The 18,599-nt window shown below is 49.0% G+C and overlaps 1 protein-coding gene across 1 annotated transcript in view; it reads left to right on the top strand.

Annotated features, from left to right (window-relative positions):
- setd3 (SET domain containing 3, actin histidine methyltransferase) overlaps positions 1–15,581 on the top strand; it is a 16,653-nt gene extending 1,072 nt beyond the window's left edge. The window contains exons 2-13 of the mRNA XM_086182985.1: positions 2,186–2,306; positions 2,516–2,608; positions 2,694–2,842; positions 3,589–3,661; positions 5,028–5,284; positions 9,092–9,150; positions 12,642–12,756; positions 13,098–13,172; positions 13,256–13,422; positions 13,759–13,844; positions 14,340–14,500; positions 14,579–15,581. Coding sequence (XP_086039111.1) covers positions 2,204–2,306; positions 2,516–2,608; positions 2,694–2,842; positions 3,589–3,661; positions 5,028–5,284; positions 9,092–9,150; positions 12,642–12,756; positions 13,098–13,172; positions 13,256–13,422; positions 13,759–13,844; positions 14,340–14,500; positions 14,579–15,055 — 1,815 coding nt within the window. The 5' untranslated portion in view covers positions 2,186–2,203 and the 3' untranslated portion in view covers positions 15,056–15,581. The remainder of the gene's footprint in view (positions 1–2,185; positions 2,307–2,515; positions 2,609–2,693; positions 2,843–3,588; positions 3,662–5,027; positions 5,285–9,091; positions 9,151–12,641; positions 12,757–13,097; positions 13,173–13,255; positions 13,423–13,758; positions 13,845–14,339; positions 14,501–14,578) is intronic.
- Positions 15,582–18,599: the final 3,018 nt, after the last annotated feature.

Here is an 18,599-nt window from a genome sequence, read left to right as displayed (position 1 = left end):
TCCCGAAGTCTTTCACAGATTGACACACTTCTATGTCATTTAAGTGGGCCCCATGGCGTCTGGCCTCCTACCTCCTAGTGAACTCCAGTCTGTGTATTATGACACGTCATGGGGTTGGTCTCCATAACATCTGAGTGTTCTACCAGTTTGGCTCCCAGCAGGATTGGTGAAAGGTGCATTGGTCGAGGACAGCAGGCCTGGATGATTCTCTCAGCTCCCACATCTCCCCCAGTCATGGCTGGAGCTCCACCAGCTGCTCACACACAACATTCCCATTTCATTAGGCATCTGCTTGCTGGCTTCATAAAAGTCCTCTCCTCTGGTCTGGACGTGGAGGGTTTTGAGGCCTGACCCGACCTCAAAAAATTCTCCCTTTTCATCACTGTGACACCTCAGAGCTGGTGGTATGACCTCTGCCACCCACCGGCTGTGGCACCAGTTTTCATTCCGTGATAAGGTCAGCATCAGGTTGTTTCCAGTCGGTTGTTCTTTCTGCTGCTTAATTGCTGTCAAAGACTAGGCCCTGCCCCCTCAGCATGCTGAGATTTGGCTTTGGGAATGAGCAGCCCAACAATAAGATTCTACAACAAAGCTTTTCTGACTGGATTAAATAATCCATCCATCCATTTTCTACTGCTTATCCTGTAAAGGGTGGCGTGGGGGTGGAGCCTACTGGAGAGAACCCAGCAGGAACAGGCAGAACATGCAGACTCCACTCAGAAAGAACTCATGTTCCAGCTGGGGCTCCACCCACAACCTTCTTGCTGGGGGGCCACAGTGAGGACCACTGCTCCACCGGGCCGCTCTGGATTAAATAATCATAGAAAAGAAAAGCAGACGCCAGTAGAACGTAGCTGCAGCACATGCAGGTGATCAGTTACTGTTGGGTTTATTCATGAAAGAGAAGGAAAGACCAGCCCTGGAGAAAAATTAACAAATACATGTTGTTGCCTTTGCAGCGTTAGCATGCCAGTTCTGATTGCCATCAGTGAGGGTTGAGCTGTGTGTGTGAGTGAGAGAGACACACACACACACTCACACAACCTAATACAATTTTGCTTTCCCTGTGGAATCAAAAAAGGGGTTTCAGTCAAATTTGGTTGTGTCATGAACAGTGGGATTTGATTTTGGTTTGATTTTCGTCGCTCATCAGACCTGCAGTTGGGTGAGTCTACGGTATCCTGGGCATTTGAAGATGCAGCAGGAGCTGTTTGACTGTGGGGGTTAAAAACCTCCTCAAAGTCACAACCTGTCACTCACTAACGGTGTGATTCAGGGAGCCTCCAGGCTCTCAATGTCCTCACTTGATAAATGAACAGGAGGGATGAGAGATTTAGGGTTTATTCACTGATCATGTTCTCATGTGTATCAGGCGCAATTATATCAGTTTTCAAACACAATTTACGATAAAAAAATATAGTTTGTTCCCGTGTGGCTTATTGTAAAATACAAACACAAATTTGCAGTTGTGCGCTGAACTGAGAGCAACATGCGTGCACCCCCCCCCCCCCCGGCTTTCATTGCCCGCTTGATTTTCCATGTGCTTGCAAGAGATGGCCACTTGTCAGAGACAGAAACCTAGAGAGCAGCTACACAGACTGAGTAGGAGGCTGTTTATTAGCAACGGTGTGCTGACGTGGTCCGGCCGGTCCAAGACACTCTGGAAAAGACACGTAAAAGAAGGAGAGGAAACTTGCTGCTGAGGGGCCTTCGTCAGTGCTCAACCAGCACAGGATCCCTGGGTTGCTGTATTTATCATGTGACATCATTGCCATGTGACATCAGCTGTAAATCATTTTAGTTTTTGTAGAAAAACACATGGAAAAAGTACAGCGAAGATGAAAAGGTTTGAAGCGATTCCCCTAGTTTAGGCCTGTTAAACATGACATGTCATTTATGAGCCTCAGACAGTGAGTCAGCAGGGACTCGGGATCAGCTGTGGCAGTCCAGCACTACGAGTACTCTCATGCTGCAAAGGCTCTCTAGAAATACTTGGAACCATAAGAAGGTGAAGGGTGTTTCTGGGCAGCTATCAGAGGCAACCTGCCTGCTTCTCTGTCAGTGTGCTAGACGTCATACATTTCCCAAAGCTTCATTGGGTCAGCACTTTATTCATAGTTGCTACTGAGTACTTCAGATGTTTCTACTGTTCAAGTCCAACAACAATAATGGTGTGTTTCCTCAGCTCAGTTCATCCAGCACCATGGGGAAGAAGAGTCGAGTGAAGATCCAGAAGTCGGGCTCAGGAGCCAGCACCGTGGTTTCCCCGAAGGAGATGATGAACCTCATCTCAGAGCTGCTGCAGAGTACGTAGGCTCGCCTGGCTGCAGGCCTGCTGGCCCCGGGTGCAATAAACCCCACATTTGTAAAACCGCTCCAAGGTTTAGGTGACGAGGGAAAGTTGCTGCCAAAATGATTGTTTTTTGTTTTGTTTTTAATTTTCACTGTTTTAACATTGATTATACAAAACTTACAGTTAAAGGTCACAGGATCAATGGTCATTGTGTGTTTTCAGAGTGCAGCAGCGCAGCGCCCTCTGCTGGCAAAGAGTGGGAAGAATATATCCAAATCAGAGGCTTAGTAGAGAAGATCCGCAAGAAACAGAAGGGTACAAACCAACACACACACACACACACACAGGTAATATTAATGAATGAGGCACATGTCTGGTTGTGATGGAACGATGTTTCCAGGCATGTCGATCATGTTTGAGGGCAGCAGAGACGACTACTTCCCCGACCTGATGGCGTGGGCTCGTGACAGCGGGGCTTCCTGTGACAGCTTTAGGGTCGCCAGCTTTGGACGGGAGGGCTACGGCCTTCAGGCCACCAGGGACATTAAGGTGAGCTCAACCCAAGGGTTGCAGCTTGATAGAGCCCCTCCAAATATACATGAGGTCATAGAAAATCTGCCCTCGTTTAAAATTCCAGAACATCCAGATACCGGTAGTTCTTACGTCACAAGTTTAAAGGCTTCAAGTTTCAGGATTGTACTTGTGCTCGCTGAATATTGATGATTGGTGTCCGACTGGTATGTGATGTCACAAATCAAGCCCATAGTCCTGCCTTGTGAAATCAGACACTTTGAATGAGCACTGAGAAGAGTTCACCCTGGACCGTCAAGTGGTGGGCCTCTCAGCGAGCCGCTCCCAGCATCCGGAGGCAGGGTGGAGTGTCAGTGTTCAGCTGCCTGAACATGGAGATGTCAGAGACGCCATGGGACTGACACGAGAATAGCAGGTTTAGCAGATCAGCCGCAGCCATGCTGGGCTCCACGCTGCAGCTGGGCTCCACGCTGCAGCTGGGCTCCACGCTGCAGCTGGGTGTGGTACACGGACCAGACACTACCCCGGCTCAGAGGCCAGTGTGGGACTTTAACTAGAGGTAGTCTTAAAGCTGTCGGAGTCGGAGCAGCTGGGGAAAATTGGAGGGAAAATGAAATGAAGATTATTATTAAAATACGATCCAGTTTGACCCTCAAATTAGTGACCTGAAGGGGGCTTTTGTGATGACAGCTCATGCTAGCTACCAGCAGGATGTCAGAGTTACTGTGTGTTCAGTAAGACCTGAGCTGTGTCTGTGTGTGCAGGCAGAGGAACTGTTCCTGTGGATTCCCAGGAAGATGCTGATGACTGTTGAGTCGGCACAGAACTCTGTTTTGGGTAAGAACTTTCTCTGATAAGTGCACGAGTTTGAAGTGTTGATGAGGAAATGGTGCAGTCTGAAACAGAAGGGGGAGTAAACAGAGTGACAGCATCGAAACGAATGGTTTGATGAACATGAGAGCGTATTGTCTGATCAGCTGTTGTGTCACCATCACAGGAAACAGGAAAGACGGTTGTTTGTTCCTTGTTTTCTTGCTCTGATGAACGTGACCTCTGACCTCTGACCCCTCACTAAAACTACCAGCCCTCCACCAGCCTCTGCTGTCTCTTTGTCCACAAAGGCTGACCGCCAGTGATGTAATTTACACCACATAACCAAAGAGTCCTAAAGGTGACGTGTGGAATACGTTTGGGTTTTAGAGGCGGAGGACATTAATCCCCGGACTCACATCCAGAGATGTCCGTCCATGTTGTCCAGCCAAGCAGCTTGCCTGCAGCCTCCAGAGGGCTTGGCCCCGGTTCCTCCTCAACTGGCTTGTATTCTGCAAACTGGTCTAAAGGGACATCACCTGTCCTGCTCACCTGTTACATCAGCATCCTGTTCTGACAGTGGAGCTGCAGTAAATGCGACTCTTTTTGCACGAGTGCTAAACAGTGTCAACCACCCCAACACCTCCCGAGCTGGCAGGAGGCCGCAGGGCAGACCCGGGACCAGGTGGAGGGACCGTATCTTCATCCTGGTCTGGGAACACCTCAGGATCCCCTAGTCAGAGCTGGTCCATGTCGCCAGGGAAAGAGAAGTTTGGGTTCCTGCTGGAACTGCTAACCCTGTGAGATGTTTTGAATAAGGGGTTGAAGATGGATGGATGGATGGATGGTTGGATAAACCATGTATGAACTAGGGAAGCCTGCAGGGGACTCCATTAACATTAAAATGCAAATCCATAATATCCTCTTAATTTTGAACCCGTGCATGTGTGATTTGGTTCAGAATTGAACAGTGATAAACATCATGTGACTGAAGCTTGTCAGACACGTGAGAGACAGGAGGACTAAACTAAAAGGTTCCGGCAAGGACGCTGGTCTGACAGTGCTGTTTGACATCGTGAAAAACAGAGAAATGAAAAGAGTCTGTCCTCGGTTATTTATGAGTCATTTTATTACCAATTCCAACACTGAGTAGTGAGATGAGCAAGAGTCATGCTGGCAGACTGTAGCGTCTGCAAGCATGTTAGTGCAGTTCCTGGAGGATGAGATGACTAAACATTTGAGTGAGACCCCTCAGGTGTGTTTTGGAATGATGTAGATGGGATGAATCCAGGTTGACGATGGACCGTCGCCAGGCCGAGTCACGTCTCACTCCATCTCGTCCACGGCAGTGTTCAGAGATCATGTGACTGACCGAAAACCTTCTGTGTCTCAGGTCCGCTTCACAGCCAGGACCGGATTCTTCAAGCGATGGGCAACGTGACGCTAGCCCTCCACTTGCTATGTGAGCGGGCCAACCCTTCATCGTCCTGGCTGCCATACATCCGCAGTCTTCCTCAGGAGTATGAGACACCACTGTACTACCACCAGGACGAGGTGCAGCTGCTGATGGGCACGCAGGCAGTGCAGGACATCCTGAGCCAGTTTAAGAATACTGCACGCCAGTATGCCTACTTCTACAAAGTGGTACAGGTGGGACGCGACCCTTTACGCTCACACATGCCTTACATGTACTTGAACACGTTCATTGTTGTGTGTCATGCATGTGTGTGTAGGTGCACAGCCGCCTTCAGAGAAATGGCAGCAGCTGATGGAAGCCATGGCGATGAGAGTACTGCTTAGTACAAAACCTTGGCAGCCATTCGTTGAACACGTTGCACTTCTCTGTTGTATGACGTGATTCAGTGGGTGTGTGTAACTCATACCTCCAGCCTACATGAGCAACATGGTGTGGTGTCTCTGACCCTGTGGGCCGAGCAGATCTACTGTCGATGGTTAAGACATCAGCAAGGACAGCTGTAGTTCTGTAGCGGTAGAGGACACGTGCCTGTGAGAGAGGGAGGGAGGGAGGGGGAGAGAGAGAGAGAGGCTCTGGACTGCTTGACTTTATTGTGAAGGTTCTTGGTGATGGCAGGGATCAAGTTGTCCTAGTGACTGTAGCCTGAATCAGTCCTAACTGTGTTGCAGGGGCTACACGACAGCCTGATACATGTAGCACGACTTCAACGCCAGTCCCTCCTTTTACACCAGGGGTTCTCAAACTGTGGTACGTGAGCTCCCTCAAGTGGTGCACTGAGGATTCCAGAAACATTTTTTTGAAATTGAAACTACTCAAAACATTTAAAAACACAGAGCAGGTCAGGTTGGAGTTTGTCCAGGAAACCACAGTGATGAAACTGCTGCCATCCAAAAGCTCACGGTGCTGAAGAGGAGGTGAAACTGCCTGGAAGCAGCACTGAAGCAGCAGCTAGTGCTCACTGTTCTCAGCATCGCTGGGATTCACGAACCCTTCCACCACATCCTTGGAAAATCCTGGTCTAATCTAGATAATTGATGTTGTACGCAATCTTAAATATCTCTTGTATGTTTCTCCAACAAAATTAAGCACTTCATTTGATGCCATGTTTGATGGATTTTGTGTGCAAAGTATGGTTGAATAACCGAGTGAGGCTGAGTGTTCAGTCTTGTACTTTGCACCAGTGAGTAGAGCTGCAGTCGACTCCTACCAACTTGTCAGGAGGCAGGAGTCTATGGTACCGACAGGTTTACAGCTCGAGCGAATCAGGATGACACCCTCATTTGACAGGGTCAAAGGGTCAGAACTTGAATCTCAGATGAAATGGGATATGTTTGTTGCTCACTTTCAACTATTTAATTTTACTTTAGATATTTCCTTGTGTCATAGCTGAACCCTTCTATTAAAAACCAGAGTCGACTGATGATCAAAGCTCTTTACCACTTTACGCTGCAGTTTCAACAGGCTCCACTGGGTGGCAGTGTTGTGTTTTTTATTGGTTTGCTTTATCAAGAAACTCAGCTGTCCCGATCAGTTTAATCGCCTTATGTGGTCCACTAGATCTGATTCTCTAGATGGCGAGCACATCTTGTCACATGATCTGATTTGAAGTTTTTGTTAGTGTGGTGCAGTGATTGTGTGCTGATGTCAAGCTGCTGGTCAGACAGTCAGCGCTGAGATCCTACATTTCTATCAGTAGGGATGTTCTTCTTCAGTCAACAGTACATTTGTGATGTGTTTCAAATTTTTTTCACAATTTAAATTTAAATAATGCTACTGTTGCAGCACTGGCTTGGACTGTCCATCGGGGGGCTTCACTGAGACGGGAAGGGCTCATGCAAGTGTGTGTGTGTGTGTGTCCTGTCTTGTCCTCTTAAAGCATCTCTCTCCTACCACCCCCCACACACACCCCTCCTCAGATGACCGAGCTCGAAAATTAGCCTGTCACAATGGCTTTGAATTGAATTGACCCTGAAAGCCCCCCACACACAGACACACACTCCTGTCCTCTCCTGTATGATCAGCCACACACACACAAACACACAGATAAATTCTGGTGTGTACTGACAGAAACCTCCGCTGACATTCTCCCAAAGGAAAAGGCAACCCGAGCGTCCTGGGGGACGTAAGTGATAGGTGCTGCTTTAGTTCTTTGCTCTGTCAGATGGTTCACTCTCTCACTTGGTTCTTCCGTCAGAAAACAAATGATCTGCTTTCATTTGTGTCTTCTCTTGCGTTTCCCTCTGTTTCAGTGTTGCAGGGTCAGACTCGGTGCATTGCTACTGAAAGGATGGACTTGGCAAGTTTGAGAACAAACTTTTTGTCCAGTTTTTACAAGTGAAAACTCCCTGGAGAGTTTTCTTAGTCCTGTCAAGATGTGAACTGCAGTTGTTAGCTGTTTGCTGCAAGAATAGAAGTGACCAAGACAGTTAAACTACAATACATCAGTAAAACTCAGTCAGAAAGTTTCTGACATGCCGATGATTCCGATCACAACTGAAGCTCCTCGCCAAAAAACAGATTGTGTTTTCATTCTGTACGTGGATATTAATATCCTGCTGTCAAGGTGAAGAAGGCACTCACTGCTGAAGAGTAGCACTCATCAGGCACTGCATATGTGCGTGTGTGTGTTATCATATTATATATATGTATAATATATGATATAATAAAATCTATGTGTGTTTGTAAAACTCAGGTTGACCGTCCTCAGGTGAGGGAGTAGGCTCAGGTAAAGGTGCGCATCTGCTGAGGCTCACACAGTCGACCTCGCACCACTAGAGGTCACTGCAAACAACCATAAATGTGAGACCACACACTTTAGAAAGCAGGTTCATAATTCCAATAATCCTATTCATTTGTTTGTTAATCTCTGTAAAACTGCAGCAGGCCTGGTTTCACAGTACTGACTGACTACGTTCGAGGGTTAACTCCACGTCGGCGAGGAGAGGGTGACAGGAGAGAGGGCTTTAACGTTTTGTTTCCGCAGCAGACTTTCGACCACGTCAGTGTACTGTCAAGACTGTACTTAGACCACCAAAATGAGAGAAATGTGAATAGAAGAAAGATCCTGTAGCATCCTTGTGGTCCGTGTCAGTCCTCTCTTCTCCCGGTCAGAGGTAGATGACCTACACCAGAACCTGTGAAACCGACTCATCACGTCACTTCCTGGTTTCAGTCAGGTACTCTGTTCTTACAGCATACTTGTGTTCAGCTGCGGGGGTTCGGCACTTCCCTCTCAGATATGTCTGGAGAAGAGCCTGGTGCTCCCCAGGAGGGTCAGACCAGCACTGGTGCTTCACGATGGTCCCGTTGTTTCCAGCACTGAAGCGTCGTTTTTCTTTCAGTTTCATGACTTGTGAGGAGGTTCGGCTCTGAGCCTCGGGCTCCGCTGCATTTGGAGCGTCGCATATCTTTTAGGTTTTGTTTTCTCTGTAAAGGACAAGGACGTATCTGCCTTCAGGCTCCATTTGATAGGTACGCAGTACGAATGCATTGATGTTGTGGATCAAAACAGTGGCTCGTGGTGATGGCGGCCTGGTCGACCCAGTCTGACTTAACTCTCACGTGCTCTTTGTCTCATGAAGGGGTTTGTAAACCCTTTGCCAAATAGTTCCTTCCTCTTTATCAGGTGATATATTCCTTTGCATCGTTGAATGTGTAGAAGTGAACACCGCTCACAGCCGTCAGGGCGACTGTGTCCTGCTGGTGGCGCTCTGGGCATCTGGCATGTGACCTTAGCCGACCTACAAAGAGCAGAACTCATGTAGGTCAACACAGCAACAACTCCTGCATACCTGCTGTCATGTAAACCCATTTAGAGAGCATATGTGAGCCCCTGACTCCCCCCCCCCCCCCCCCCACTTAGGCCACCCTCCCAGGCAGACGACCCCCCCCATACCTGAGTGATGAATTTCCTCATTCTGATTTGTGTTTTTACCACTCTCTCCCTCTTTCCTCTCATCCACCTCTTCCTTCATCCCCAGACTCATCCCGCCGCCAGCAAACTACCCCTGAAGGACAGCTTCACATTTGATGACTACAGGTCAGTGTCTGCCCTCGTGTGTGTGCCGGGTGGGGGTCGTGCCGCTACAGCTCCTTCATAGACTTTTCTAGAAACAAATGCAAGTGACCATTCTGTGTGATTGGTTGACAGCTTTTGTCTGTCTTTTGTTTTGTTTTGGCCGTCAGCCGTGGAATTATTGTGGTCGCCATCTTCATGCTTGAGATCTGGTAACATGGCAACATGATCTGAAAGGAATCCGTCAGGGGAAAGACACCAGGTGTCAAATGATCGGCTCTTCAAAAATTAAGACATTTTTTAAATGATTAAAAAGCTTAAGTGGAACGAACTGTTTCACACTGGTGTGATGAGAAGGTGAACACTGAGGGGCACATAACAAGACAGAAGAGCCCATGAATGGGAGTGGAGAGACTTCAGTGCTCAGCAGTACCAACAGGACGTGGTCGGTCCTCAGGAAGTACCAACCTTCGGTACCCGGCTCTATCCAGAGCGCAGACAGAGCCAGCCATGTAGATTTAGCTTGAAGCTAATGGCACCGCATGGCCACCGGCAGTTAACATCAGATAAGCTGTCTCAGAATGTCTTCAAACTCTGGCGCATCGTCCGGGTCATTCCACGTCTCTGTCACCCTGCTGTGCGCTCAGGTGATGCTGGGTTAGTGAGTCTGTTCAGCTGAATGAGCTAGCTGGTAGCACTCGTTGCTAACGATGCGACAAAGAACTGATGCAGCAGAGAAAAAAAACGTCTTCCTCCACCTCGGAGCAGTTCTAGAGACAGAGAATGAGACATTGACCACTGACTGGGTCCCAATTCGTGTCACTGGTACTTCAGGGTGGTAAATTAGCACCGGCTAAATGTGAGTGACGTTGGCCTCGTCTGGTGAATGTGATCAACTTCCCTGCCACCAGGAACATGATTGAATCAAATGTCGGCTCAGGGACGTCAGATAAAAACTATGTCTCCTCCTAAAGTTCAGAGAAACACCTGTGGAGGCGCTAGCGTGTCTCTAGTCTGCTCCAGTATCAGGTCTCTATTATGTTCTGACCAGAGACTTTACAGCCAAGGATTTCATAGTAGGACGCACATCTGGCAGTACCTTCCTCCGTCATCATCACATTTGTGTATAACTCCGGCTTTAGTCTGCTCCTCCTTGGTCTGCTCCTCCTTGGTCTGCTCCTCCTTGGTCTGCTCCTCCTTTGGTCTGCCCCTCCTTTAGTCTGCCCCTCCTTTGGTCTGCCCCTCCTTTGGTCTGCCCCTCCTTTGGTCTGCCCCTCCTTTGGTCTGCTCCTCCTTGGTCTGCTCCTCCTTTGGTCTGCTCCTCCTTTAGTCTGCTCCTCCTTGGTCTGCTCCTCCTTTAGTCTGCTCCTCCTTTAGTCTGCTCCTCCTTGGTCTGCTCCTCCTTTGGTATGACCCTCCTTTGGTATGCTCCTCCTTTGGTCTGCCCCTCCTTTGGTATGACCCTCCTTTTTTTCTCCTCCTTTAGTCTGCCCCTCCTTTGGTCTGCTCCTCCTTTGGTCTGCTCCTCCTTGGTCTGCTCCTCCTTGGTCTGCCCCTCCTTTGGTCTTCCCCTCCTTTAGTCCGCTCCTCCTTTAGTCCGCCCCTCCTTTGGTCTGCTCCTCCTTTGGTCTGCCCCTCCTTTAGTCTGCCCCTCCTTTGGTATGCTCCTCCTTTGGTCTGCCCCTCCTTTGGTCTTTCCCTCCTTTAGTCTGCCCCTCCTTTGGTCTGCTCCTCCTTTAGTCTGCTCCTCCTTTGGTCTGCTCCTCCTTTAGTCCACCCCTCCTTTGGTCTGCCTCTCCTTTGGTCTGCTCCTCCTTTAGTCTGCTCCTCCTTTGGTCTGCTCCTCCTTTAGTCCACCCCTCCTTTGGTCTGCCTCTCCTTTGGTCTGCTCCTCCTTTAGTCCACCCCTCCTTTGGTCTGCTCCTCCTTTAGTCCACCCCTCCTTTGGTCTGCCCCTCCTTTAGTCTGCCCCTCCTTTGGTATGCTCCTCCTTTGGTCTGCCCCTCCTTTGGTCTGCCCCTCCTTTGGTCTGCCCCTCCTTTAGTCTGCCCCTCCTTTGGTCTGCTCCTCCTTTAGTCCACCCCTCCTTTGGTCTGCCTCTCCTTTGGTCTGCCCCTCCTTTATTTTGCTCCTGCCTCATCCAAAGCTCATCAGGTTTTGCCGCCTCCTCTCTGTGAGGAGCAGCCCTGGAACATGACGTCAGTCCAAGTGAATGTCATCTCAGCTTCAGTAAACTGCCGTTAGCGAGGAGGAACTCAGAGAGGTTTGGCAGCTTGAACCTGCAGAGCCATTCTGCTGGGTCCCATGTTGATGTGGTCTGGCAGGAAAACGCAGGCATGTTGCCTGCATAGCAGCATCTGAGAATGTGTAAATGGCCCCGCCCAGATCACCCCACCCCCCCACCACCACAGGTGCTGGCCTGGAACTGTGCACTGGTAACCAGTCTGACCTGTCTGGACCCATCAGACCACAGCACACGAGTCGTCTCAGGTGAGCTCGGGTCCAGACAGTCTTTCTGGATGTTGTTGGTACACGACTTCCCCTCTGCGGGTCAAATCTCACCCCTAATATCCTTCGTAAAGTCACATGTGTTTTCATGCAGGGCTGCCTGAGGGGTCAAAGGTCACATCATTCAGTCTTGGTTTCTTTCTTGGCCTCCTGAATCTTTTGATAATGCCATGGACATGGAGGGAAAACCTTAAGATCCACCGATGTGCACATGGAGAAACTCATTTCCTTAAATGTTCTTCAGCACATTTGATCTTGTGTGCCTTCAACACCCCGAGCCTTGTCTTACAGGCAGGAAGCCAAGCCTTGTGGCTGTTTGCCTCTGACATCTATTGCTTAGCTCCTGTGACATCACGAGCGTCGGATCACGTTGGTAACCGACAGTCACCAGAGGAACTCAGCCGCTGTCAGGGTTGTTTCCTGTCTGTAACACACGACTGAAGGGTCAAAAGATCGATTTGGATGTGAGAACAAATTTGTGGGGTAGAACTCGTCTTGAATGAGGCCCAAACACAAGGCAGTGAAGTTCTCCATGTGCTGGCTCATGCACGAGCCTGTTCCCTGTCCGCCTCCTCACTGTGGACTCCTCATCCAGCTGTTGGAGGCGTTGCTGCTGTTTTTGGTCCACGGTCCTGTAACACTGATCCTCTTCTTTTCTGTCCAGTCCAGGATGTGTCGTCCTCTCGTTCCTGCCGTTGGACACTAGAAGACTTTTATAGGAATTTCAAAACATTTCAAGAAGCATTCGTGACATCAACAACAGTTTAGAAGCCAGTCCTGGTCTTCTTCATCCAAATTTAGTCTTGAAATGACAACCTTCAAGTGCCTCACAAAAAAGTTGAATATAGGACGATCATATGATACGTTTTTGTTATGGATTTATTAAAGTCATGCAAATATTCAGTTGCTTGAGAGAGCAGAGCTTTGCCTACTTGATCTCAGGGAATCAGGCCAATGTCTGAGAACGCTGGAGACATCCAGCTGCTAACAGAAGGACTGTTCTACAGGTGGGCCGTGTCCTCAGTCATGACCCGGCAGAACCAGATCCCCACCGAGGATGGCAGCCGGATCACACAGGCCTTAATCCCTCTCTGGGACATGTGTAACCACACGAATGGACTGGTAAGGTCATCATCTCTCTCACACACACACACACACACACACACACACAGAGTCTCAGTGTGGTGGGTTGCTCCACTGGTGTTTAACGGCACGCGGCGCTGGTGGAGCTCAGTGACGTGGTTGTGTACATTCCTCATCAAGACACTCATGCCCTCTTTATTAGAGTCCGACTCAACGACTCGCCTCTTCGTGTGTGTGTGTGTGTGTGGGGGGGGGGGGGGGGGGCGGCGCTGACTGATATTATGTTCCAAGACTGATCAGCTGTTAGACGCCGCACGTTCCTCCATGATCACAAACTCCAATAACAGAGAGTTTCATGTTCTGCTTTCATTGATCTTCAGATCACCACCGGCTACAACCTGGAGGATGATCGCTGCGAATGCGTGGCACTGAAGGACTACAAGGAGAATGAGCAGGTTGCTTCCTACGACCTCCTCTTTAAAAACCTTCTGGTTTCCTCCCGTCAAGATGGTAACTGTCTGTTCTGTCCTTTCTCTAGATCTACATTTTTTATGGCACCAGATCCAACGCTGAGTTCGTGATCCACAATGGCTTCTTCTTTCAAGACAACACCCACGACCGGGTCAAGATCAAGCTGGGCGTCAGTAAGAGCGAACGCCTGTACGCCATGAAGGCCGAGGTTCTGGCACGTGCCGGCATCCCAGTGTATGTCTACCTCTTCTGCCTTTCATTGTTTACAAGTATTTTATCCACATTTAGGTCACATGTATTTTTTCATTGGACGTATTTATTAAAGAAGTATGTAAACCCTTCAGCTTGGGTTAGGGAGTCATTCTGTAGATTATTGTGAGCAAAGCGAGGATGAACGCAGCAGCTGTCCCTCAAGTCTACGACTCAGAGACTCGTACCCTGGCTGAGAGGAGGAGCTTGAAAGCTTTACGTCGTCAGATGAGTCCGACCCACTCGTGTCCTGTCAGATGCTGCGCAGCCCTGGTGTCAGGTTTGTTGTGAATGAGTTCCTGCGTGTTCTGTGTCTTCCAGGTCGTGTATCTTTGCTCTGCACTGCAACGAACCGCCCATCTCAGCACAGCTGCTTGCCTTTCTAAGAGTCTTCTGCATGTCAGAGGGTGAGACGCTCCGGCACCAGGACTGACACAGCAGACCCCTCCTGAAACCCCCGCCAGGGGGTGGGGGGTGCCGCGCCACCATCACACCCACACCAGCCCACATCCTCAGCACCAAGCTTGATTTATACGTGAAGGAAGTGAGATGTTGGGAAGTTTGTTTGAATGTATGATGAGCTGGGATGCTCACTGTGACGCAGGAGCCACTTGAAGCACTCACACACACCGGTGACGTATTCACAGCTTCTGAGACAACATTTCTAACTGTTGAACTCAAAGCAACAGCTTGATAAAAAGTTCATATCAAAGTAAAGCAGGTCTCCTCAAGTAGAAACGAACACGTTGCATCTCTCGCAAACAAAAATGATGAATTCTGATGATTCCATGAATGAATTTGGGAACGTAAGACTTGAATTATCAAACAGACCCTCATGTTGGTTGTGACCGTCGTATGATTGTCCAGCCCTCCTCACTCATGGCCGTCCTGGTTCGTTTCAGAGGAGCTGAAGGACTATCTTCTTGGAGAAGGAGCCATCAATAAGATCTTCACGCTGGGCAACAGCGAGTATCCGGTCAGCTGGGAAAACGAGATCAAGCTGTGGACCTTCCTGGAGACCAGAGCGGCTCTGCTGCTCAAGACCTACAAGGCCACATCGGAGGTCAGTCAGAGGCCACAAGATGATTCTTTTGTCATTAGTGTTTCGGTTACCTGGGTAACCTCCTTGGCGTTATTTCAGGAGGACCGCGCTCTGCTGGAGAAAGCGGATCTATCTCCTCATGCCCGTGTCGCTATCCAGCTACGCCTCGCCGAGAAGCAGATCCTGGAGAAGGCCTTAGCCAGCGGACTGTCCAAGCGCCTGCACTTTGAGAAGAAGCTGGAGGAGGGCGCGCCGTTGCCCCACTATGAGGAGAGCGACATTGCTCTGTTGGAGAATACTGACGCAGATGCAAAGCTTCCAATCATCCTGCGTAAGCTGGAGGAGGTGGAGGGCCAGGAGCTCCCGGCGGAGGAGCACGCTCACTTCCTGAATGGAGAGAAGGCCGTTTACAGAGTGGATATGGAGGCTAATGGAGAGCAACAGGACGGACAGGTGAAGGTCAGCACAGATGTTGATGCAGCTATGGACTTGATGGGATGTTCTAATGAGAACCAGCAGGGCCAAAGGGAAGCGGCCATTCGAACTGAGGAGAATTCCAAAGAGAACAGTGAATAAATAAAGCTCCTTTACTGCCACAGCTCCTGCTATTTATTTATTTTTGTGTCTATTAAATGACTCAGAAATAAAACCATTTTTACTTCAAGTTGTAAAACTTTTATGTTCACCCAGCCTGGCTTAAATATCGCAGCTGAACATAAAGAAGAGAAAGCTTTGTCCCTGCACTGTTTCTTTCAATTTCTTTGAGTGCAGGCTTACGTTGCAGCTGTGAGGGGGCGGGGCCGACCTGACTCCAGCACTTTTGTGAAGTAAACAGAAAAGAAAGCGTCTGTTGTTTCCAGAAAGCCAGACTCTCCCAGTCTCTTTGGTTGGTTCTTGATTTGCCTCCATGTTGAGTGTTTTGAGTTGACAATCTTCTCACGTGCTGCTGCGGAGGGGCGACTGCTGCCCTCGGCCCTCCGGGGCCTCTCACGCAAAATATTGAAGAAGCCTAAAAACCTAATAATTCTAAAATCATTGTAACTGTGTGACAGAACAAAATTAAAGATGTTTCTTTTTTTTGCTTTGCCAATAAAAATGTCATTTCTACTCTTAAATAGTTCATTTTTTAGTCATTGAGTAGTTCCCATGGAGCAGGTCATGTGATCGCCGGGGTCGAGGTTCTCTGTTGGTGTTTCGTGGAGTTTAGTTGTATTTTCTTAATACTGGAACTTAGTGGAGCAGCTCCACCTCCACCCGTCGCCTTGGTGGAGGTGGAGCTGCTCCACAGTTCTCAGCTGTTGGGTTTTAAAGCCAATGTTCATCAATGTGCTCAATTTAACCGTCAGAGAATCACCAGATAAATGTGTGATCGCAGGCCAACATGAGGCCGTTTCAGCATCAGCGACAATGACGGGCAACTCAGAGGCTCCCACTGACTCCCAGTGGCCCTCAGTGGCTCCCAGTGGCTCCCAGTGGCCCTCCGTAGCGCCCACTGGCCCCTAGTGGTCCTCAGTGGCTCCCAGTGGCCCTCAGTAGCTCCCACTGGCTCCCACTGGCTCCCAGTGGCCCTCAGTAGCTCCCACTGGCTCCCAGTGGCCCTCAGTGGCTCCCAGTGGCCCTCGGTAGCTCCCAGTGGTTCCCAGTGGTCCTCAGTGGCTCCCAGTGGCCCTCCGTAGCTCCCACTGGCTCCCAGTGGTCCTCAGTGGCTCCCAGTGGTTCCGTTAGCACTGTCTTTCCTATTTTATTATGTGTTTCTCCTCTTTCAATGCATACAAGAATGTGAGACAAGCAACAGGACCAAAGGGCTTGTAAAAAGTGTCCTCCGAAACAAACCTCCAAGTTTGTCTACTAATTAACACGAGTCTAATTTTATTATTTATTTGGTGAAGTTTTCTTTCTTTTTCTTCAGTTTCTAAATGTAAATAAAATACGTTCCCCTTTCTTTCTTTTAATAAACAACGAAAGAAAAAAGGTGGTCTAACTGTAGAGTAGGAGGACACGAATGAGTCAGAAATCTCACATCAAGTCAGATGGTGTTGTCGTGTCAACAGCCTCAGATGGAGGGGCATCAGTTACACTTATAACTGCTTTAGCGTCACGGCCTTTTGGGGAAATGTTTGTTCCAGATCTCATCTGTTCTTCTTATCTGTCCTCAAAAAGATGTTCTTGATTTCAACCCTCACGGTTGTTGTTTCCCTCCATGTGTGTCGTTCACAAAAACCTTCAATTTGACATTAATATTCCTTCTTTTAAAAAGTTGCCTGTAATCTGTTGAGTAGTTAAACTGTCTAGATGAGTCAAAAAACTAGAGAAGCCCTTTCACAGCAGACATTTTGACTTGGCAAAGCAGGAAAAACAGGTGGAATTCTACTGGTGTCTGACTGGGACCACTGGTGGATGGAACCATCAGTAACGCCTGTGTTTCCCCCACTGACAGGACCAAATATCTGTGACACGGTGTCACCGCTGGAATAAAGAACAGGACGTTTTGCAGTTTGAAAACCATACGTGATGTGTTGGAGTTTGTTTGGAAACATCCACCCATCCATCGTCTTCCGCTTATTCCTGTTAAGGGTCGTGAGGATTGGAGCCTATCCCATCGACTATGGGCGAGAGGTGGGGTTCACCCTGGACGGGTCACCAGTCCATGGCAGGGCCAACACATAGAGACAGACAACCATTGGCTCTCCCAGCCACGCCTACGGTCAATTTAGAGTCTGGATTAACCTGGTCCCTCTTGATGTCTTTGGACTGTGGAGGAAGCTGGAGTACCAGAGAGAACCCAGCAGGAACAGGGAGAACATGGAGACTCACCCAGAAAGACCCCGTGCTGCAGCCGGGGCTCCACCCACAGCCTTCTTGCTGGGGGCCACAGTGAGGACCACTGCTCCACCCACAACCTTCTTGCTGGGGGGCCACAGTGAGGACCACTGCTCCACCAGGCCGCCTTCGTTTGGAAACAGATTCTGTTAAATATTTTGTCCTCTAAGAAGGCAGACATCTATGTTTCAAACATGTCACCCAGAACATTTCTAAGTTACCAAACAACACACAAGCAGCTTTAGATGGTGTGTGTTTGTGTCATCAGACTGTTTAAGAATCAGCATTCAAGCCATCCAGCTGCTGAGATAAGTCTAAGTAGTATTTTAGAGAGGGGCAGCCCGGTGGAGCAGTGGTCCTCACTGTGGCCCCCCAGCAAGAAGGTTGTGGGTGGAGCAGAGGTCCTCACTGTGGCCCCCAGCAAGAAGGTTGAGGGTGGAGCCCCGGCTGCAGCACGGGGTCTTTCTGGGTGAGTCTCCATGTTCTCCCTGTTCCTGCTGGGTTCTCTCTGGTACTCCAGCTGGATGGATGGATGGATGGATGAGTGGTGGGTGGATGGATGGATGGGTGGGTGGATGAGTGGTGGGTGGATGGATGGATGGGTGGGTGGATGGGTGGGCGGGTGGATGGTATTTTAGTGAAATTAAACATTATTTAATGAGTGTTGTGGGAACTAGTGGGTGAGTTCAGATTTAACTTAACCAACTGCAGATGCTGTTGGTGTGTAATGTTTAATAGGAATATTTGTTTATATGAAAAATGATGTTCATATTTAAAAGCATCCACTGGTGTGCTCATATTTTAAGGGTTTTAGTCAAGTCCTGATTTTAAGTCCTGGGTTTGTTTCAAGCTCAAAAGTGCTGGATAATGTTTGTTTGTTTCCATGTTTTTTATTTATTTTTTATTTTTTACTGTTATTGTGTAGATAACTTAAATCCAGTCAGTGGTCAGAGCTGCTCTCTCAGGAGGAGGTGGAGGAGGAGAAGGGGGCTCATCAGGTCACTGGTGGCATTCTAGTGACCCCTAGAGGCAATACTGAGAAACGCAAGAGGCTCTCCCACTGAGAGGGTAACGGAGTACATAAAAGTACTCATGGTGTCTGCTGCTTCATGAGCAGAGAGCACAAGACAGAACTGAGCTGCAGAGTTCCCTGGTTTATTGAACTTGGAGGGAATATTTATTCCTGACCTGAGAGTGAACAGAGCAGAGGGGCAGAGTCGTTCTGCACATGCACGCGCAGCACTTGTCTGTGCGTGAGAGGGAGGGAGGCAGCCTGCAGGTCCGAGGCTGACAGACCCAC

Source organism: Aulostomus chinensis, chromosome 17, assembly GCF_037954235.1.
Source record: "Aulostomus chinensis isolate RoL2024-O1b breed Wild chromosome 17, RoL_Achi_v1.0, whole genome shotgun sequence".
Taxonomy (NCBI): Eukaryota; Metazoa; Chordata; class Actinopteri; order Syngnathiformes; family Aulostomidae; genus Aulostomus; species Aulostomus chinensis.
Note: the sequence above shows the minus strand (reverse complement) of the source record. Positions and strands in the feature narration are given on the sequence as shown.